The 24731-nt window shown below is 39.3% G+C and overlaps 1 protein-coding gene and 1 long non-coding RNA gene across 2 annotated transcripts in view; one reads left to right on the top strand and one right to left on the bottom strand.

Moving 5' to 3' along the window:
• Positions 1–24731, bottom strand: part of LOC124269745 (neuronal calcium sensor 1) — a 135807-nt gene that overhangs the window by 61924 nt on the left and 49152 nt on the right. The window contains exon 3 of the mRNA XM_046704773.1: positions 19185–19233. Within this exon, the coding sequence (XP_046560729.1) occupies positions 19185–19233 (49 nt within the window). The remainder of the gene's footprint in view (positions 1–19184; positions 19234–24731) is intronic.
• On the top strand, positions 19402–20075 carry LOC124269746. Its single transcript, XR_006896599.1, has 3 exons — positions 19402–19508; positions 19941–19943; positions 20061–20075. It is a non-coding gene; the product is annotated as an uncharacterized LOC124269746 (long non-coding RNA).

Raw genomic sequence — 24731 nt, 5'->3', positions numbered from 1 at the left:
TGAAGATTGGTTTCACCGAACTGTGCCTGGGTACAGGCTGCCGTCACAGATTTGGAACATTGCAGGAGAGGGCATTAACACTCACTCACAATGTTTCATCAAGATATTGACAAACATGTTCCTCACAGCTTGTATATGATGACCCTTTCAACCATTACACCTACTCACTCACCCATCAAGGGGTGGTGGGGTAGCCTAGTGGTTTCAGCGTTTGCTCATCACGCCGAACACCCGGGTTCGATTCCCACATGGGTACAACATGTGAAGCTCATTTCTGGTGTCCCCCATTGTGATATTGCTAGAATATTGCTAAAAACGGCATAAAACAAAACTCACTCACTCACTCCTACCATCCAACCATTACTTCATTCACATACTCTCTATCTTACATTGACTCATACTCATTGACTCATTGACGTCAGTCGGACTTTACGTCACAATATGATTTTAATGACGTCATAACAGCTGACGACGTAACAATACAATGGTGTGAGCGATGTTTGTATGTATTAATACGCAGCGAATTTCCGGGAATCGAATACCATTTGATCACGTTTTTCAACCAATCAGATTAAAGAACACAGTGACTTTTGGTTTACAATTCTACATAAAGACCCTTTCAACCACATAAAGACTCACTCACTCATATTTTAAGCTTGTTTTATTAGTAACTTTTCACCAACATAATGACTTCATATTTTCACAGCTTACACATTCCCTTTCAAAAAACAAAGACTCACTCACTCACAGTTTCATCAACATATAATATTCTTTACAGCTTGCACATTACAACCCTTTCAAAAACATAAAGACGCACTCACTCACTCACTCAGTTTCATCAAGACATGATATTCTTCACAGCTTATACATGAAGATCCTTTCACCCACATAAACACTCTAATCACAGATGCTGTTCTCCAACATGAACTATTCATCAAGTATAACCACAAAGCCATCTAAAGGAAAAATACAATAATAAAATTCTAACAAAAACTTGTGATTCTTCCTAAACTTTGCACAATGAGATCCTTCTTATTTTCCTCCAAACTGTCACGGAAAAGTGGGTGACCGTGAACTACAAACAAAATCAATATGGCAGAGAATCTAACACACTCCTTCCTCCAATCTCCATGCTCCAAACCTATATTTAAACATCAAGCCCAGAACTTTATTACTTTTGCAAAGAGAAATTCCATGTTACTTTTATACAAACGACTTGTGATGCTTACACACGGTAATTGAGTTTCACATTTGATTGGCAAGGTTCTTTTCTGGCAGTAATCAATTTCAGCTTCTGGTCATTACAACTTTTGAAGCAGCTAATCACAGCCAGTAATCACTCTCTGTATGACGAGTCTGCAGGAAACAAAGCACATACTACAAGCTGAAAGATCACGGTTTAACCTAATGGCTGAAATAACAGACGAAAGTCACGATATAGATACATATTGCTCTACACTAAGTGACTGTTTCCAACTAAAAATTGCATAAATGTATACTTAGGCCAGACAGATTAATTTTACAAGAGACGAGTTGAAAAATGTTTAGAATAAGATAAGAAAAGTAAGTTTGTGTTTGTTTGTAGTGAGTGAGTGAGTGAGTTTGATTTTACGCCGCTTTTAGCAATATTCCAGCAATATCACGGCGGGTTGACACCAGAAATGGGCTTCACACATTTTACCCATGTGGGGAATCAAACCCGGGCCTTCGGCGTGACAAGCGAACGCTTTACCCACTAGGCTACCCCACCGCCCCTGTGTTTGTTTGTAAATATGTTCAGTATCCTCAAATTCAACATATTTTATTTAATAATTGTCTTTAATGTTTTGGAATATTGCATCAAAAAGCTCCATGTTATTAAGACTGACAAATTAGTTCAAGGGACTACCCCCAAAATATTCTGAAAATAAGAAAAATGTTTCCATCTAAATATGCTCAGTAAGTACAAATTAAAAATTTGTCTCCAGTGTTTTGGAATAATGCCATAAAAGACTCCGTGTGACGAAGCCAAAATGTTCAGGAGATTCCAACTCATCTGATCATTCCAACTGTTTCTAAACATACTGATTCTGGGTCGAGAGTCCCTTGTATCGTACTGTTGTGTTCAACACAGTAATACACTGGTGCAAGTCCCGACAGTCTGCCATAACAGACATCAATGGTCACCAGAGCAAAACAGAAGCAAAATCTATGTGACTGGTCCGCTTAAAACCATATACATAATATAGGACTCCCAGTAAGCTTGGAGATCCTGGACCTGAGAAAATTTACACTTGTTCTACTTAGGGCCTTGCATTGCAGAAAGGGTTGGGTGGAAGGCAAACAATGTGGTTGAAGGACTGTGAAACTGTCTTGGTTTTCTGCTGCTTTGGGATGTACATGTGGGATATATAGACTAACGCTTAGTCTCTGAATATATATAATTTTGATTGTAACAAATAAACCCATTGAAATTAAAAGGAGCCCCAGGGAGACCAGAGATTCAGAACCTGGAGAAATCTAGACTTGCTTCATTTAGGGCTTTAAGGGAGGGCTCGACTGGGTAAGAGTTCCGCCCTTAACCCCCTGCTTGAAATGAATTCTATTTAATAATAGTCTTTATGATTATTTGTAGGGGTTAGGGTTTAGGGTTTACATTTAGCATTATGTTAGGGTTAGGGTTAGAGTAGGCTTTCTATAAAAAAACATTTATTCTTAAGCATAGAATGATAAAAAAAACATGGGTTACGAGCGAAAATCTTTCCCTAGACTGTACGGAAAATACTGTGGTTCTGGGATTGTGAGACAGACTAGTGGGATATACTACTGTCCCCAGACACTTGAGATGTCCAAACCCATCATGCAGCATATCTGATTCAATGACTCTCGATCGGCTCAGGACTACCTTACTCACGATGGTGACATTACATATATCACAGGGACGTCTTCATAATTAAACTTTTCAAATGGGCGGTGGGGTAGCCTAGTGGTTAAAGCATTGGCTCATCATGCAGAAGACCCGGGTTCGAATCCCCACATGGGTACAATGTGTGAAGCCCATTTCTGGTGTTCACCCGCCGTGATGTAGCTGGATTATTGCTAAAAGTGGCGTAAAACCAAACTCAGTCAGTCAGTACTTTTCAAATACACAGGACAATTTTACAGGGCTGTTTTACTTATACTAGCTTCACTGGGGCGGTGGGGTTGCCTAGTGGTTAAAGCGTTGGCTCGTCACGCCGAAGACCCGGGTTCGAATCCCCACATGGGTAACAATGTGTGAAGCCCATTTCTGGTGTTCCCCCGCCGTGATGTAGCTGGAATATTGCTAAAAGCGGCGTAAAACCAAACTCAGTCAGTCAGTACTTACTAGCTTCACCACCACACACACAGCACTACCACAGTTCAGTACAAGTGACCTGGTAACTGTATATTATTATTTCCAGAGGCCCAGATAAGCTGCATATCTGGGTAAAATTTGCATAGAAAATTTACAATTACGCACTGAAAACTAATTGTTGCGTACCAATTACGCATTTAAAATGTTAGATACGCAAAAAGTTTAAAACAAATGCGTACGGAATATATTTATAAAAATCGCTTGCATAATGAAAAAGACATGGATTGCTATCAAGTTGTACTGTTAGTATAGGACTAGGGTTGTACTGTCAGTATAGGATGAGTGATTTTTTATGAAATCATTTCCATTATATTTAAGTTGGTTTTGATTAGGTATGACAGAAGGCAGAACATACCTGCTTAGTAAACTTACTCAATGACATTATACTTAGGTGAGTAAAATGACTGAAATACGCACATATTTGAAAGCAGTGGGTAACTGAAAATGAAATACCCACTCAACATTCATAATACCCACTCCAAACAAATACATTGGGTACAGTACCCACATGAGTTAAATCTTATCTGGAGCTGTATTTCTCCAGTATACAACCACAGGGACATTATTACAGGATGTTACATAAATAACATATCACGAACTACATCAACAATATGAATCATTACACAGTTTAAAGTGAATTACTCACACCAGTCACACATACAGGAGAAGCAGCAAGCATATGATTTCCAACTGGCTGCAGATTTTACATCAGTTCTTATACCCCCAAGCTATACTGCATGACTTGATTGACCCCAAGCTTACTTCTTAGATGTATACAATGGTCTCTCATACCACACACCTCTAACACATAGACACTCACTCACTACTTACATAACTGCCCATATCTTGCTCACTCCAAACCCATCTCGGTCAAAAATAAGATTGAGTGAGTGAGTGAGTATGGTTTTACGCCGCTTTTTAGCAATATTCCAGCAATATCACGGTGGGGACACCAGAAATGGGCTTCACACATTGTACCCATGTGGAGAATCGAACCTGGGTCTTTGGCATGACGAGCGAACGCTTTAACCACTAGGCTACCCCACCACCCCCAAAAACAAAGAACATGCATTGTACTATTTGTGATCTTGACAGTGTCGTGTGAGAGCTAGTATTTTAGGTTTACTTTGAAGAGTGTTTCTGATGATAACAATGAGTGAATATTGTTTTATGCACATATTGCAGCCATGTGGGGAATCAAACCCCAGTCTTTTGGGTGATGAGCAAATGCTTGAACCACATCCTCCCTAGTCTGTCTCACAGTCCTTGAACCACAATATTTCCCTGCAATGCTAAAGCCCTAAATGAAGCAAGTCTAGATTTCCCCAGGTCCTGAATCTCCTGACTCTGCGGTCTCCCTGGGGCTCCTTTTCAATTTAAAGGGGCTTGTTTGTTACTATTGAACTTATATATATTCAGAGACTAAGCATTAGTCTACATCCTCCCCAATAATGCTCTGATGAAAATATAGACTATCTGCATAATGTGTAAGGTTTTGGTTTGGTTGGCTTGTTGATTAACACTGCACTAAGCAATATTCCAGATATATGGAGGCAGTCTGTAAATAATTGAGTATCCAGTGATCAACAGCATGAGCATCAATCTACCCAACTGGGATACAATGACATATGTCAGCGAGCCTGACCACCCGATCCCGTTAGTCGCCTCTTACGGCAAGCATAGGTTTAATATGTAAGGAAACTGGTAGTGATTGAGGGTCACAAGTGGTTTCAGTTTACCATAGTCAGGGATAATTTTGATTCAAACCAACAACCAGAGGATCCTTGCAGGCCTAAGGGACCTAACTCTGAGCAGCCAATTTCCAGTCCTCAGACACTGACCACCTGTGCCGCTAACAACTAAAGCCCCTTACTGCATCTCCTGTAAAGGGTATTAGGTGTCGATGCTCTCCTTAGGCTTAAGGGGCTGTTACCATAACATAACAAATCAACAAGGAGGATCTATTGCCCATCCTCCCCAAAATTGCCAGATCAAATCTTCCAGCCTTTATTATGGAGCATACTAAATAGGGATTGAGGGATGGAAGGAGATAAATCGGTGAGTCATTTAGGGCACACTGTGACAGAAATAAAACAGAGACAAGGTCTGACAGAAGTAACCTTCAGGCAGATTCTTTGATTCTTGCTCAGTGTCTTTTCAGTGGATCAGTAGGGTTTTGCCCCACTTTTAACTGTTCTGTATCAATATCACGCAGGGGACACCAACAATTAATCAAGAAGGATTTGCAGAGTCCCAGAAACAAAGATCTTCATCCACGTAGTGTTGTAAGGAATGAACATTGCAGAAGGGACTGACCATCTAATAAGGACTTTTTAAAATTGTCAGTTTAACAAATCAGTTTATCGAGTTTTACGAAAAAAATAGGATTGTTCATAGTCTGTCTCCCAGTCCCTGAACCACACTATTTCCCCTTCCACCCAGCCCTCCCTGCAGTGCTAAAAGCCCTGAATGAAGCAAGTTTAAATTTCTGTCCTGAATTTCCTCAGGGTTCTGTCCTGAATCTCAAAAAGCTCATTAGGGCTCCTGTTCAACTTAAATGGGTTTATTTGTTACTATCAATATTATATCTATTCAGGGACTCAGCGTTAGTCTAGAATGTTCTTTGAACATGCAAAATGATTCTTATGAATATTTTGCTAAAAATTATGATAAAATTATGATAATTGTTCGTTCCAAACTATTGTCCCAAAAAAAAAGTGGCTGACTGACTGAAGGTAATATTCCTCCCAATCCCAAAACTGTGAAATGTTTGGTCCTGAAGTCACTTAAGTGAATGTTTTTTTCCATATAATTGGCAGACGCTACGTATGTAGGCAACAACATTACATTTTGGAGATTATCTGCTTGCTAGAACTAAGGTCTACTGGATTATCTCCCCCGAGGAAGTAATTAGAACAACACGTATGAGCTATGAAATATAACATTCAAACATTCATGCCTGAAAATTTGTAAGTCAGGGCCAGGGAAACTGTTTCATTTCAAAATATCAAAATATGATCATCAAGATTATCAGCTGTGTGTTTTACATACTAGGAGCATAACATCAATATATAGGCTAACAGTGAAAGAGTGAGTTTGGCTTTACGCCGCTTTTAGCAATATTTCAGCAATATTTCAGAAATGGGCTTCACATGTTGTACAATACCCGGTCTTCAGGGGACAAGCGAACGCTTTAACCACTAGGCTACCCCACTGCCCATATATATGCTAATATGTCTAAAACAGGTTCCAGTTGGAGCTATACTGACTATTGCCATTGTTCGAATGACAATATCACTGACCTTTGGATGAAACATATATTACATTCGGGTAATGTTTCTAGGAGATGAGAACAGGTTTCTTGACAACATCATTTAAAAACAACATTATATGATAAAAGGTTATCACGCTTGTGTGTTTGGGGACAGTAAATATCCTGCGTTTTGAATAAACACGATGTGGCTCTCCAAGGCTTACTAAAATCAATGTTTATTCCATATACAGGATGTTTACCATCCCAAACACACTCTGTTATAACTTCTATATGTCCTACTGTGAGAGGCATGTAGAAGCTGGGTCAATAAGGAAGGATGACAGCGTATGGATAAACATATTATTACAGTGAGAGCCACTGTAATAAAGGGACCGCCTCCGTGGTGTAGTGGTTAGAGCGTCCGCCCGGAGAGCGGAAGGTGGCGGGTTCGATCCTCGACCGCGTCATACCAAAACACGTTAAAATATGGTACTTGTTGGTCCCTGCCTGGCGCTCGGCATTAATGGGTACAACAAGGACTGGTCGGCTCGGAGTCAGTATAATGTGTCTGAGTGGGGTATTCATGCTTCACTGCATGGTATCTCAGTGGGCTAGCACTATAAAACCAGCTTCATTCTGGGCTAGTACAAGCAGCCGCACATACACATACACACGCATGCACGTCATCACACAGTGAAAAATTCTCATGCATGCACGTAGTCATATGAGCCACTGTAATAAAGAAGTTGTTCATCCATATATTGTCATCCTTCCTTCTCTATATCCTATGATGTCAGTCTTAAAATAAAAAATGTTAAAGGCATCATTTTGATTAATGAAATAACTGTGTAAGAATACAATCACTGTATAGTGATAAATGATTGGCACAAATGTTTGTCTACAGAATCACCACGAGAAACCACTTGTGAAATTTACTGAGAACATTTTCTTAAATTTAGAACACAGACAACTGTATACAACTGTCAATGTATGACATCTTGTCAATCTTGGTTAAATGGTCAGTTGTATTGAGTAAGTGAGTGAGTGAGTTTAGTTTTACGCCACACTTAGCAATACTCCAGCTATATGGCGGCAGTCTGTTAATAATAGAGTCTGGACCAGACAATCTAGTGATCAGCATCATGAGCATCGATGTACACAACTGGGATACGATGATGTGTCAACCAAGTCAGTGAGCCTGACCACCCGATTCCATTACTCACCTCTTACGACAAGCATGGGTTACTGAAGATCAGTTCTAACCCGGATCTTCACGGATCCTTCAAAGTGACATAAAAGACAACTCCAGCTATATGGCGGCAGTCTGTAAATAATCGAGTCTGGACCAGACAATCCAGTGATCAACAGCATGAGCATAGATCTGCACAATTGTGAGCCGATGACATGTGTCAACCAAGTCAGCAAGCCTGACCACCTGATCCCGTTAGTCAGCCTCTTACGACAAGCATGGGTTACTGAAGATCAATATTCTAACCCGGACCTTCACGGGTTCAGTCATGTTGAGGAGGATAATGATTCAGATGGTGATGTTAGGTGCTGTTGATAATAACAAGATCAGGGTATACTACAGGTAGCATATATTTCAGTGTGGGACAGGGCTGTAGCCCCATAAACTCTCAGGAACCAGGGGAGGCGTTGGTGTGGTAGTCTAGTGGTTAAAGCATTCGCTCATCATGCTGAATACCTGGGTTTGATTCTAGACATGGGTAGAATACGCGAAGCCTGTTTCTAGTGTTCATGCCATGATATAGCTGAAATAAAAAAATTAAAAACCTCACTCACTCACTCACTCACTCATCATAACCCACTCACTCACTCACTCACTCACTCACCCACCCAGGAGTGAAGCTTGCCCAACACTGCCTCCCATCTACAGATTTGGCAATGAAATACCATCTTATCTTCCCCCAGGTAATAACTTAAAATAAATGCACACTCTGTTACGTTGAAAGTGCAATAGTTTCTACATTAGCAGCTTGACACTTACATCAAAGGAATGACAATTTCATATCAAATCCAATCACTTTTGGGAATCATGACAGACCCATTGATCAGGTATCATGTTAAATCAATCATCCCGTTTCAATATTTGAAAGTAAAGATCGTCACAGCTTGAAAGGTATTTCCACTAAATTCTTCATTTTAACATCTAGTACAATAAAATTCCCATCAAAACACAAAATACTGACACAAAAGTTGGTTGAAGCACCACTTCTTACGAGAATTTTATTTCTCCAACAGATATAAGATTGCTTCTTTATGGCAAGTTTATTTTCACCTTTACCAAATACTGATAACCTAGGAACATCAATGTCTCCGATAGCAACATGTCTTAAGATGAAGTGAAATTGACCCCTTTCTGGGAGAGGAAGACATTTGAATTCCCTTCTCCCATTATCCTCCATACATACACTGGGGAAGTGGTGTCTGTGAGGTTTTGTCCATAGGAAGGGTGGGGTCTTCATGGGAGAGGTTGAGTGAGTGAGTGAGTGGTTGAGTGAGTGAGTGAGTGAGTGAGCGAGTGAGTTGGATTTTATGCCGCTTTCAGCAATATTCCAGCAATATCACAGCAGGGAGACACCAGAAATGTACTTTACACATTGTACCCATGTAGGGAAACGAACCCGGGTCTTCGGCGTGACAAGCGGACGCTTTAACCACTAGGCTACCCCACCGCCCCTGGGAGAGGTGGAGAGCAGTTGGGGTGTTGTCCATAGAGACGGTTTCTGGAGATTTGGTTTGGATTGAGCTTGTGTCCATGGAGGGTGCTTGGTGGTCATTTGAAGAGCAAATGGAGAATATGGGGTGGAATTGAGGTCTTGCCCATTCATAGGATTACGCAAAACATTTGCATACTGGTAATCCACAAATTGGGGAGTTCCTTTAATTACGCATGACATTAATTTACACATTACACAGGAACCGAAGTGATGTCAGTTTATGGGACACATAAATAGAGGCAGCATTGGACTCTAGCTACCACGACAGAATTATCTAAAAAAAATTTAATTTCAAAATTTAATATTGTTTCATAGGGATGACAAATTCAATATTTCGACTGACTTCCAAAAATTCCAAACAGTAAAAACTCACACAAATGAAAACACTTCTCCATTTCTCTTTTTTCCCAATTTGGTTAGAAAAAAACACTTCATGACAGGTTTTATTAAAAAGTTTTAACATGTCAAAAGTATCATGACAATTAAAACATTGATATTTTTTCACAGTATTCAGCGTCTTGGTGTATGAAGGTGCCCATAAATACATCAGACAAGAGACGTTTATTCAACGGTGATGTATTCGATACAGATGGCATAGTTGTGTTGTGCCCATAAATACACCAGACAAGAGACGTTTATTCAACAGTGATGTATTCGATACAGATGGCATAGTAGTGTATTGGACCTGCAATGTTTCTGAAACTGTAAAAAGCATTGTTTTCATATTTATAATGTTTGTAATTTTTTTGTGAAATTTAAAATTCAACTGTTTACTTTCCTTTGTCTGGCAGTTTATATGAGCAAGTGGCGGTGGGGTAGCCACCTGGTTCGAGTGTTCACTTGTCACGCGAAGACCAGGGTTTGATTCCCCACATGGGTACCGGTACAATGTGTGAAGCCCATTTCTGGTGTCCCCTCAGTGATATTACTGGAATATTGCTAAAAGCAGCGTAAAACCCAACTCACTCAGTCACTAAGACGTCAAGGTCGGTCCAACGTGAGAATCTAGTTCGTTCATCGCTGTGATGAGCAAATATGAGCAAATAATCCATTTGTGTGGCCTTACCAGCTTTCTTCCATCTATATTTTTCACTCTCCAATTATTTAGATACTTCTTAGACTAAACAAGTAGATTTCTTTGTAGTATTGTGTTCTTCTTAGGCAAGATAACTAGAAGCATGGAGCTATCACTAGATAATAACAGAACCATATGTTCAGGAAAATGTTACTCACCTGTGAATTGGGTATAGGTGTAACTGTCACTTCATACCATTCACATGTCAGATGGCTGACTGGTCCAGAAACCAGGAATAGAGTGAAATGACTTTGACATCTGATTGGATGGTAAGGAAATTGTCAGTTCATTTCCCCTATTGATTGGATGGTAAGGAAATTGTAAGGTCGGTTCCTGTATTTGATTGGATGGTAAGGAAATTGTAAGGTCGGTTCCTGTATTTGATTGGATGGTAAGGAAATTGTAAGGTCGGTTCCTGTATTTGATTGGATGGTAAGGAAATTGTAAGGTCGGTTCCTGTATTTGATTGGATGGTAAGGAAATTGTAAAGTAAGGTCGGTTCCTGTATTTGATTGTATGGTAAGGAAATTGTAAGGTCGGTTCCTGTATTTGATTGGATGGTAAGGAAATTGTAAGGTCGGTTCCTGTATTTGATTGGATGGTAGGAAATTGTAAAGGTCGGTTCCTGTATTTGATTGGATGGTAAGGAAATTGTAAGGTCGGTTCCTGTATTTGATTGGATGGTAAGGAAAAATTGTGAAATTGTTCGGTTCCTGTATTTGATTAGATAGTAAGGAAATTGTAAGGTCGGTTCCTGTATTTGATTGGATGGTAAGGAAATTGTAAGGTTGGTTCCTATATTTGATTGGATGGTAAGGAAATTGTAAGGTCGGTTCCTGTATTTGATTGGATGGTAAGGAAATTGTAAGGTCGGTTCCTGTATTTGATTGGATGGTAAGGAAATTGTAAGGTCGGTTCCTGTATTTGATTAGATAGTAAGGAAATTGTAAGGTCGGTTCCTGTATTTGATTGGATGGTAAGAAATTGTAAGATTGGATGGTAAGAAATTGTAAAGGTTGGTTCCTCTATTTGATTGGACGGTAAGGAAATTGTAAGGTCGGTTCTTGTATTTGATTGGATGGTAAGGAAATTGAAAGGTCGGTTCCTGTATTTGATTGGATGGTAAGGAAATTGTAAGGTCGGTTCCTGTATTTGATTGGATGGTAAGGAAATTGTAAGGTCGGTTCCTGTATTTGATTGGATGGTAAGGAAATTGAAAGGTCGGTTCCTGTATTTGGTTGGATGATAATTAAATTGTCAGGTCATTTCCGGAACTTGGTTGAATGGAAATGAAATTATGATGTCATTTCCTGTATAAGACTTCTGACCAATTCAGGTCACCCTGAATGTAGACTAATTCTACAGATACAGATACCGTAACAACTAAGACGTTGGGCCCAAACAACACCACTTGTACATGTTCCTAATCCCGGCCAGTGACAAGTGCCACTGACTAAGTAATCACACATTTTCATTTGTTAAAACAGCCACTGACACTGCACGTAAGGCAGCTATATGTCAGTGTAATCTTACATCGCCATCAAGTACTACAGCCCGAAGGAGTTGCCCCAGACAGAAGGCTGACAGGGATTGATCTGGGCCTGCTGGAGGCAGATATCCTCACCCCAAGTCTGCAGCAACTGTCAGGGAGATTTCCCAAATTGGAATTAAAAACATCCCAAATCATATTGAAAAAATCATTGCAGTGTCATGGTCAGGGACCCAAAGCCATTATAGAACAGCCGCCATTCTAAGACTGTGGTGAAGTAAAGGTACAGCATTCAGAGCACTTGATTTCTTTGTGAACCGGGCTCTGACATCTGAATTTACTTCTGTGACTTAACTGTCAAATGAATTAATAAATATATATTTTTAACAAATATATTTAGTAGTTGAAATGCCCAGGCAAGTCTCAATCAAACAAAGTCATATTATGAAAACAACAGAGGAGATAAGTGTTTGTCTCATGTGAATTTTATGTTCATGACAAGATGGCAAACTAACATCAAGTCTCTGAAAATAACATATTTTTAAGAAACAAACAGTTCTCAAATTATCTAAAATATAATAAAAGGAGCCAAGAGTCTTCTTTCTTTTTCAGAAAAAGCAGTAATCTAGTCTTGCCAAATGTGATAAACTTCCATGAGATTTGTTGCCTATATATGTTTCAGGGTCTGTATGACCGACTTACAAGTGTATGTTGCTCTATTCCTTAACAATGACAAATCTTTATGGATGATCCACTTCTTTATTGTACAATGGTGATGTTCTGGTATAGATACTGATACCGTTTTCAAGTTTGTTTCACCGAAACATCACCATTGTACAATAAAGAAGTTGATCAAAGATAAAGATTTGTATTCCTATTGCTTACAACTTCTAGAAAATGGTATAAGTATCCATACCGAAACGTCGCCATTGTACTATAAAGAAGTTGATCATCCATAAAGACTTGTATTCCTATTGCTTACAACTTCTAGAAAGCCTCTCAAACAGTTTATTCGTTAGTCTTACATTGCTACACTGAATGCAGTGTTAAACTTCAGTGTTAAATTTCCATGCTGTTCAACAACATAAGAAGTCTTGAAGCCTCTGAATGCTGATTCCTTTCCAGCTACTTCCTTGGTCCAAGTTCGTAATCCCAGAAATATCCCTTGGTGGCTACAGAGAGTTTGCTGGGTGGTAGAGCCTAACAGAGCACCTCTGACACACACAAGAACCACCTGCTGATATGACGTGTCAAACCAAAGTACCTGGGCTTTACTTTCTGCTAGACCTTTGGCCTGTGGCCAGCAGAAAAAGCGAAGGGCCTGTTATTACCATATTTCCTAGATTATGATGCACACTTCAAAGCACATGGGAACAAGTTTTGGGGAAAATGTTGTCTTGTGCATAACATGCTGTCCAAATTGCACAACTCAGAAAAACTTGGTAAAAATGATAATGTATATTAGACAAAAGAAGAATACTTTAGGCACAATGGGTTTAAAAACAGCACAAAAAGCAAAGGGCTTGTTATTACCATAATTCCTAGATAATAATACACACTTCAAAGCACATGGGAACAAGTTTTGGGGGAAATGTTGTCTTGACTGTAACATGCCGTCAAAACTACTTCATTAAGCAGAAGAAAACATGCTAAAAATGATAACATGAATTGGACAAAAGAAGAAAACTGTAGGCATGGTTACTAACAATTATAATGGTATTTCCTATTACAAGTATTTATCATATGCAGCGATCAACATTACTGTGCCTGACTCAAGCAGAATCAAGCAGACGTAACTATTATTATTATCATTATAGGATATTTATATAGTGCACATATCCAAGCAACTGGTGCATGCTCAAGGTGATGGTATTTTTTCCCTTGATCATTGGATCTCAATCTCAACGGCACATCATATTATCAATCTCAACTCCCTGGGGATCATACAACTCTTGCAGCCACTAGGCGCACCAAGTTATTGTGGCTTTCTCATCCTAACGAGGTACCCATTCACAGCTGGGTGGACTGGGACACATAGTCACAGTACTTTGTCCAAGTTCACTGCACGTTGCTGTATCCGCAACTAGGTGTTTGCATGTATTCATGTGGCCACCATCTGGTCATATATACCAATGGATTCGTGGGTTCTTTTAAGTGCACTGGGTTGTGTACTGTACACTTGGGGTTGTGACAACACTGAAAGAGTCTGCACACAAAGTTGACCCCAAGGTTTTTACACCCGGTCACAGGTGGGCTCGATCCCGACACCTCAACCTCGCTGGATCACTAGCCTGGCCGCCTTAGCCAGCTCGCCCACCGTGCCCCCTTATAACTATGTTATAACAGAACACAATTACCATACCTAACTAACCACTAGATATTTCCAGTTGTATGGTAGCGGAAATCCGTTTTTATTTGTAGAAAATAATCAAATGTAATTGTCTACACAGCTGCAATGTAGGGGGAAAGTCGGCCTACGCGGTAGTTTTCAATTGAACTTCCTGTATTAACTAATTTCTGGAAAACTGATTGGGTATGTGGCAATTTCCATTTGCAAATGTATAGAAAACCCTCCCTGTTGTGGTAGCCTAGTGGTAAAAGCACTGGTTCGCTAGCCGATGGTTCCAGCTTATACCCACATGGGAAAATGTGTGAAGACCCTTTCTGGTGTTCCCAACCCTGATACTTCAAAAATATTGTTGGAATATTGCTGAAAGCTCACTCACTCACTCACTCACTCACTCACTCACTCACTCCACAGGATGAGGTTTTCCGAACTAACATATTTTGGTACAATCCTTTATCAATTAGCTGTACCTAGTTCTACTACTTCACCGAAAATCTGTACACCAACATTTTATTTTAGATGGCTAGTTCTCTTCAGTTCTAGCTGGTGCTGCAAGCCAAATATTTTTGTTTTGAAAACTTGACACTTGGTGTTCTTAAGAAAAATAAACAAAACTGGGTAATAATTAAATAAAAATGTGTGCTGTTATATTGCACTAACTTCCATACACAAGGTGTATGCTCAAAACACACACATTATTCCAAGCTGCCTGTGATGTGCTAGAAGTTATATGATCATCTCATCCCACCAGGTACCCATTCACTGCTGGGTCAACAGAGGCAATTTTTAACAAAGTCACTTGCCTAAGTTGAGACCATTTGTGTTACACATCCTTTATTGTAGGACAGGAATGAAGTCCTAGAAACTCTCAGGAGTCAAGTTCCAAACATGCATGGTCATTGTCATGGGGGCGGTGGGGTAGCCTATTTGTTAAAGCATCAGCTCGTCATGCTGAAGACCCAGGTTTGATTCCCTACACAGGTACAATATGTGAAGCCCATTTCTGGTGTCCCATGCCGTGATATTGCTGGAACATTGCTATAAGCAGCGTAAAACCAAACTCACTCGCTCACTCATTGTCATGGTCACCAATGTTGCTCAACTTCAACTGATTTGTGACCTGTGTTCTTTGCACAGGACCATGCACCACCAATAATTGAGTGAGTGAGTGAGTTTGGTTTTACGCCGCTTTTAGCAATATTCCAACAATATCACGGCGGGGGACACCATAAATGGGCTTCACACATTGTGCCCATGTGGGGATTCGAACCTGGGTTGTCAGCATGACGAGCCGACGCTTTAACAATTAGGCTACCCCACCGCCCCCACCACCAATAATAGACCATGCTTTTATGACTGACATATGAACAGTGTAACCTCGCTTGAATCCAACACATCTGTAAACATCACAAGTTAAGCATGTTCATCAGTATATATGTGAGTTTTGAAGATGAAATAGTATCTAGAACTCCTTATGGATGCATGAATGTTTGTTTCTTTAAACATTACAAAATGGACTGTTAAATGTTTTTGAGAACAGTAGCAGGATTGCAGTATTCCTTTAAGATAAGTGTTAGGATGACTGTGAGTATTCCTTTAAGAGAAGTGGTCCAATAGCAATATTCCTTTAAGAGAAGTGCTACAATGGCAGTATTCCTTTAAGAGAAATTGTATGATTGCAATATTCATTAAAGAGAAGCGGTATGATGGCAGTATTCCTCTAAGAGAAGTGGTATGATGGCAGTATTCCTTTAAGAGAAGAGATACGATGAAATTATTCCTTGAAGAGGAGTTGTAAAATATCAATATTCCCTTATGAGAAGTGGCAGGATAGCAATATTCCTTTAAGAGAAGCAGCATTCCTTTAAGAGATGGAATAGGACTGCAGTACTGCTTTAAGAGAAACAATAGGATTGTAGTAGTCCTTACAGGGAGTAACATGATGGCAGTATTCCTCTCAGAGAAATAGCAACATTGCCATATCCATTTGAGAGAAACATCAGGATGGCAGTATTCCTTTAACAGAAGTAATTAGGATGGCAGTATTCCTTTAAGACAGCAACAGAATTGTGTACTGGATGGCAGTATTCCTTTCAGAACAGTAACTGAATTGCAGGATTCCTTTAAGAGGAGTACCAGGGTTGCAGTGTCCCTTCAAGAGAAGTCACAACATTGTAGTACTCCTTTAAGAGAAATAACAGGATTGCATTATTCCATAAGATATATAATCAGATTTCCGTTTTCCTTTCAGAAAAGTAACATTTTTGCAGATACCTTTAAAAAAGAAACATGACTACAGTTTCCCTTTAAGAGAAGTCTTCTGGTGACTCCCTCCGTGATATTGCTGGAAAACTGCTAAAAGTGGCATAAAACTAAACTCACTCACTCACTTTAAGAGAAGTGCCAATATTGTAGTACTCCTTTAAGATTAATAAGAGGATTGCATTATTCCAAAAGATATATTATTAAATTGCAGTTTTCCTTTCAGAAAAGTAACATTTTTCTTTAAAAAATAAAAATGACTGCAGTTTCCCTTTAAGAAGCGTACCAAGATTGCAGTCTTCCTTTAAGTGGATACCAAGATTGCAGTTTTCCTTTAAGATCACCGACTCGTAAGACATACAAGAACACTTGTGTTATGTAGCATCGTGAGTCCAAGATGGGGAAACAGCCGGCTATCTAGTTAATGAATCAGTGGGATCGTCATGGTTTTGGCAGGCCTGGTAGCGGCACTGGTGGGAGCAGAGGTGCACCAGCTGGCTTGTGTAACTGCTGGGAGACGGGTACAAAACCAGTCACGCAGGCAGAACACCGACCATTATGACGATGTAATCTACAGCGAAGGTTAGAGGAGTTCCTGCTAAATTACATTAAAGGCTTTTAGGCATGTTTAGAATTTCTTTTCCAGTGGCGTATTCATTATGCTCTTCAGATGTTAAATCTTGTGAATTTGCTAGAAATTCCCAATTTTCAAACCATAACCTCAGTCACTTACAGACGTCTCTACTGCGGCACTGCTAGAGTCAGAAACTCATTGTGTAATAAGCGTTATGAATCAATATACCCAAAACCATCACAGACAAACTTAGTGATTCTGACAAATTCCCTTGACCTTAACCCTTCCCAGGCATCGGAAAAGATCAAACCTTGAATCTAAAAATAGTAGCGGCCAAAACCTGAAGTCTGAGTGATAATATGGCTGACTGGTTCCAACATCATGTTCTATGAAATATCACATTATTTCTAAAATCATTACCATAAAGGTATATAAGGTGCCACAATTTACGGTGCAGAGTTGCATCCCTTGGGCATGTAAGGATCTTACAATCATGAGTTTGAATCCCTGCTTAGTTTCTAGACTTGTCAGCATCATACCATGCTTATGGGTTCAGGGGTGGTGGGGTAGCCTAATGGACCTAGTGGTTAAAGCATTCGATCATCATGCCAAAGTCCTGGTTTCAATGTCCCAAATGGGTACATTGTGTGAAGCCCATATCTGGTGTCCCCCACCGTCATATTGCTGGAATATTGCTAAAAGTGGCATAAAACTTAACTCACTCACTTACTTACAATTATAATGGGATTTCCTCTCATATTAAACTGACACACAGGTTACAAACCCAACTCACTCATTCCATTATTACATCACAAATTACAATTGTAATTCTCATATAAGAAAACAAGTAACAGAGAAAGTGCACAATTCAAGGTAACTTGTAAAGACTAAAGTTCAAAAGTAATAGTTCTGATACCCAGAACCATGGGCAAGGTAACCATTGTAACCAATAACAACCATTGTCCACTGTGACACATATTGCCAAAAGTCAACCATACCATGTCCACAACAAGATCAACATATACCATATACACATCAGCCAGGAAAGAAGAATAAAAACAAAATATACAATGAAAAGCAAAGCGTTTGCAGTTTTTTTTTAAATGTGTCCCCGGTGACATGGATATTCGGACATCTGTCCAATGAGGAGTCTGGAGGGATGCATGGATGCTGATACACATTTTTTACATCACATTGCATGTAATAGAGATCTTCATGGACATGTATTTCTAAGGACACATTGCATGTAATAGAGATCTTCAAGGACATGTATTTCTAAGGACACATTGCATGTAATAGAGATCTTCAAGGACATGTATTTCTAAGGACACATTGCGTGTAATAGAGATCTTCAAGGACATGTATTTCTAAGGACACATTGCATGTAATAGAGATCTTCAAGGACATGTATTTCTAAGGACACATTGCATGTATTTCCTAATGTGTAATAAGATCTTATGTAAATATCTTAATAAGGTCTTCAAGGACATCATGTAATAGAGATCTTCAAGGACATGTATTTCCTAAGGACACATTGCATGTAATAGAGATCTTCAAGGACATGTTTAAGGACACATTGCATGTAATATCTTCAAGGACATGTATTTCCTAATGACACATTGTGTGTAAATCTTCAAGGACATGTATTTCTAATGACACACTGTATTAGAGATCTTCAAGGGCATGTGTCCCCTAAAAACCTTAAAGGTGTTCACATGTTTGTATATGTTTATATTGCATATTAATGCATTAAAATGGATACTGTGTATTATTTGTGAGAGTGAAACCTTTTTCATACTGATCCCCTTATGTACTATATACTACTTACAGCACAACACCTTTTATCAATAGTGACCAATGCTTATGTATTGACAGTAGCTAATTAATGTTTGGGTTGTTTTTTCCAAAAGACAATTTTCAGTTATGATATTTTCAGGATCACAATGAAATTTAGTGAAAACATTTGACAACAGTTTATTTGTTTGTTAATTTGTTTATTTGTTTGTTTGTTGTATGATATGCTGCAGTATGTTCTGAGCATTTGCAAATAGTTCAACTTCGACATACCTCGAGGGTGAGCTTTCCATCAGGGCAGTCCTTCATAAAACCTTTGTACCTGCAAAACCAAAAACACAGATACACAACTGCTCAGTTTACAGTAGAGTTCATTTCGAGAAATTGTCTCAGTGTTGCATGTACTGTAAATCATGAAAATTTTCGCTTCACGATAATTTTGCGAATGGCGACCAACAGATGTTTTTGCGCCATGGTATTTTTGCGGCTTAATACTCAAAAATAAATTACAACTGAAAGTTCTACCTTAAGTAAATCCAATCACATATTAAAGGTTGCCGCTAATCTTGAACTGAGCTCAGTAGAGTACTTCCGTGTGTAGGAATCAGTGATGTTTCCCTAAAAACAACACACGCTGCATAGGCCAGACAAGCTTACAACTAGGGCTGTAACAATGCATCGAACTATCAATGGATCGCAATTGTTGAGTCTCCGATAGCAATTAATCGATGGTAGAAATGAAAAACTATCGATGCATCGATAGTATGTGTGACTATTGATAGTAATTGACATCCGTTGATAAATGCGTAGCGCAAAATACAGGATGTTAGGTGCAGACTTGCAGCTTCATTGAGTTTATGTTTTAACTGTTTACTTTATCTGGGTTTCAAGTTTCTTGTCACTCATTAAAAGAGACGGAAACTACTTCAACTTGTTTTTATTTCATATAAACTATACATTCATTTGGGAAATGACTTCAAATGAGACAATTCACAGAGAGAAAAAACTACTGCAATAGTATTGCAATAGTTGGTCGCAATAGACTATCGCTATCGCAATAGTTGTTTCCCTCTCAGTAGTCACTTACAACTGTGATGAAATATCAGTTCAGTCACTGGTATGCTGAGAAAGTGTTGGTGAACTTGAAAGACTGACTGACTGACTGAGTTTGGTTTTACGCCGCTTTTAGCAATATTCCAGCAATATCACGGCGGGGGTCACCAGAAATGGGCTTAACACATTGTGCCCATGTGGGGATTCGAACCCAGGTCTTCGGGCGTGACGAGCCAACGCTTTAACCACTAGACTACCCCACTTGAACTTGAAAGAAAAATTGTTCATTGTTTACTGCTTTTGACCAGCAAAATGTGTCATGATATTTTTGCGAGCTCAAGTCATTCGCAATTTTCACAAAAATATCATGCTCACAAAAATTACAGGATTGACAGTACTTCAATGTTGGTTCCAACTACAGTATTCAAAGGAAGTTAAGAACACCAAATTCCTATTTGACATGACATATTATCTATAGTAATGTGAATGAATTGGGTGTTCCTTGATCTGTTTTGAGCAGTATATTTCTCAGCAAGGCAAATCAGTGATTGACTGAATGAGAAAAACAACAATATGACTTCAGGTCAAACATTGTCACCTCAATATTCTCATTTAAAATTTCACTTTTTTTACCTAGTTTGCCCTGGGATGCTTATAGAAGTCATATAAGTGGCAGCACTTGTTCGTCTGTTTGACATTCAACGCAGTTCAACATAGCATTCTGCATTACTCTGAGTCAGTTTGGTTTTACGCCGCTTTTAGCAATATTCCAGCAACATCACGGCGGGGACACCAGAAATGGGCTTCACACATTGTGCCCATGTGTGGAATCGAACCCGGGTCTTCGGTGTGACGAGACAACGCTTTAACCATTAGGCTACCCCACCGCCCCTACTCTATCACACAAACAAGGGGTTGATATCATGAGTACAATCACCCATCATTGGTGTAGGATGAAATGCAACCAGTGACGAACACAGGGCCAGACACCCATTCCTATTGGTGACCTTTCACAACCAGTATGGACTGCTGATGGCAATTATATTAGCCCAAATCTTCCATAACCAGAATAATTTTGTTTTAACTTTCATTTCAGAAATTATTTGTAAATTAATGATAAATTGACCTTGATACAATCTGTTCACTTATCTCTTAATCTGACCCAACAAAGAGTTTTACCAGACAGACACATTTATTCTGTAAAGAGGCCATAGGCCTATAATACATGATAAATTACCAAAATATTATCCTGCATGCATTAAGTTAAAGCGTAGGAAGATAATTTTATGGTGAATACTTTAGATAGGTAGAGTCCAGTTTTATATGATACATCTTTGTCAGTAGATTTCAACAAGTGTATGAAGTTAGTAGTAGTTGGGTAGTCTGTAAAGAGAGCTGGTAGATTTCTCTTAGATGAGAGAATTTTTCTCATTTTCAATGTTTTAGCCCAAATCTTCCATAAACAGCTTAATTAAGTTCTAACTTTCTTTTAAAAAATATTTGTCAAATTAATGATAAATTGACCTTGATACAACCTGTCCACTCATCTCTTAATCTGACCTTACAAAGAGTGTTACCTTGACCCACGAACTAAAGGTCAAGGAGACTCCACTAATTAATTTCAAGGGTCTTTATAGTAACTATGAGGGTCCTGCAAAATAATGAAATGGCATAGTGTACTGTACTATAAGATTTGATTAATTTACGTAATTAACAGACCTTTATATTTCTGTTGAGAAGGGTGATGGGGTAGTCTCATGGTTAAGGCATTTGCCAGTCACTCTGAAGACCCAAGTTCAATTCCCCACATGATACAATGTGTGAAGCCCATTTCTGGTGTCCCTCGCCATGATATTGCTGGACTATTGATAAAAGCTTGTAAAACCATACTCACACACTCACTCACTCTTGTCAAGAATTTAGTGTAACAAATATACTGAACATCATTGAAAACACACCACCTGTATTAGTTTGGATTTCCAAGAGCATAAATGAGCAATCGGTGTAAATTTTACATGCTATTGTAGTCCAATGATTGGTAAAGAAAAGACACAAGAACCAATCCAGCAAAACAGTGAAGTTTTAATTCAGCTGACCATGACAGAAAGATGGAGTCAAATTGGAACACCGTTAGCAGCAACACAAGCTGTGCAACGTTTCCTCATTGAACTGATAAGTCTCTGAATAATGTTTGAGGCAATGCATTCCACTCTTGTTGCAAGGCATTCTCAAGTTCCCCAAGGTTGTTGATCTGTGGGTGACGTGAGAGGCGTTGGCTGATGTAATCCCACAAGTGTTCAATGGGAGACAAATCTGGTGACAATGCAGGCCATGGAAGTAGAGGAATGTTGTTGTTTGCCAGAAACTGTGTTGCAACACGTGCAGTGTGCGCTCGAGCATTGTCCTGCTGGAATGTGTGCAGATCTTGATGTTGGTTAAAGAAGGGAACGACGTTGTTCTGAAGAATGGTGTCACGGTAGTAAAGGGCATTCACTCTGCCACGACTAAACTACCAGAGCGGTTTTGTGATGATAACTGATCCCCCCACACACCACAATGCTGCCTCCACCCCACCGATCTGTTTGCACAACACAGTCCTGATGGTAATGTTCTCCCCGTCAACGCCATACCCGTAGACGCCCGTCAGCATTTCGGAGAACACAACACCATGCCAACATCGTAACAACCACCAACGATGCTGTTCAGCCCATCGTCGGCGTTCACGGCGATGTCTATCAGTCAGAATGGGTCCAACATAAGGGCGTTGACACCGTAATCCTCCTGCACGGAGACGGCGTCGGACGGTGGAAGCACTGATCAAACCACGTCGGCCTTGGACAGCATTGGCGGTTCTGGCAGCCGGCAACGTACAATCCCGAATATGGCACCGAACAATGTCTCGATCTTGGCGAGGGGTGGTAACACATGCCTGGCCAGGACGTTGGCGGTCCCTAGTGGTTCCTGTTTGTTGGTACCTGTTGGCAAGTCTTATGATTGTGGAATGATGGCAACCAAATCGTCTGGCAATAATCCTGCTTGATGTGCCAACCTGCAACATGCCCAACGCCCGTTCTCATTCCTCTGGTGACAATCTTGGCATTGCAAAATAACCTTTACTTGCGGAGGTACAGCTGAAATGAGAACGTTTATTTGCCAACAATCATTTATACCCCTAATCAGCATGTTTTACGCATGCAATTTGTGCTTTTCGTGTGTGTGGTGCATGAATTTTGTTGTTGTCATGTGATGTGTTCCAGGATGTGTTCGGGCAATCCATTCTTTACTGTACAGCATTATTTATTGTCTTTTGTCTTTTGTGTTATTAACAACATTTCCAACGTTCATTTTCACTCTCAAAACAATCCTATTACCATATAACAAAATTTACAGGTGGTGCGTTTTCAATGATGTTCAGTTTATTATGTCCTTGGGATTACAATATTGGGTTCTTTTCTGCCTTCACTTTTTTACACTTGTGTGGGTGGGACACAGATTTCTGCATTATGTAAAACCCTTTCTGACTGTAATTTTCTGACAGAAAGCTAAAACAATCCATGCACCAAGACAATTTATCTTCCCAACATTACATCTAATGTTATTACTGACTCAGCAATAGCCACTCTGCAAAACATTTGCCTCTTTCAGAAATTCAAGATATTTTTGTCAACCAAATACTGACAATTTAGTTGGAAATAGAATGGTTCAATCCCATATGGTAAATATAAATTTTCCTGACCTTTTCATGATTTCATTGCGATAGTGAAAGACGTCATACCAAACTTGACATTTACTCAGAAGTAATAAATAATCTATCTAGTTTCATGCAAATAGTATTATCAGATTTGAAATTCAGCAAATAGGAGAATTATGCACATCTTCCTTGTTCTGTTATAAACATGAAAGCATGATCAGGTGACACTGGTAACCATGGATACTAATTTCAAGTTAAACAATTGGCCAAAGTTAAAATTTACTTCTTGTAACCTTAGATTAGAGTAATTCTGTGTCAATATTTGAAAATATCTGATATGTCCATAGGACCTTGCAGCTATAGATTAATCACCTCATTCAAGTGATTCAAATCATTGTTGAGCGCACTTTGGTCCTACATTAAACATGCCATCAAGATATGGGGTTAAAAGCAGTATCAATGAATGAGCATTTTCCATAGAAAAATCTATAGCATATATTTCAAAAGCTGAAATTGATCATATGAGGTATTTAAATTCCAGGAAATTGTATTAGGTGGCTCTAGAGCATCCTGTGGAGGGGATGTCACAAGTCATTAAAATTTGGGCCTTGCTCAGTAGTTTGGATATTTTTGGTTATTAATAACTTCGTCGGAACTGCTATCACCTTGCTCTGCTGATAATTAGGGGCAAAATGGTACACTCCTTCTTACCAGGGTACGATACATATTGCGATACAAAGCCTTTGGTTTGGTCCCTTTATCGCTTCGTATATGAGAACTTACTTCTGAAAAAATAGCAGCCATCTAGCAAAGAAATGCATAGATTTTGACAAAATGATTCGATTTCTAGACATTTTATAAAAGGTTTAAATAGGTTGATAAAATCACGGCACAGTAACTGAAAATACTGATTTTTTGGACTGCATTACGGTATACCAAAGTCAAACTACCACGGTTCTACTAATACCGCAGTATACCACTTCACCCCTACTGATAATCGCACAATTATGTGATGTGACTGCAATTACCTGGTGTGAGGGAGCAACAGAAAGTAAAGAGATAAATAAAAAATATGA

Source organism: Haliotis rubra, unplaced genomic scaffold (genome assembly GCF_003918875.1).
Source record: "Haliotis rubra isolate DU_JTF1 unplaced genomic scaffold, ASM391887v1 Scf147, whole genome shotgun sequence".
Lineage (NCBI taxonomy): Eukaryota > Metazoa > Mollusca > Gastropoda > Lepetellida > Haliotidae > Haliotis > Haliotis rubra.
This window is presented reverse-complemented; position numbering and strand designations above follow the sequence as displayed.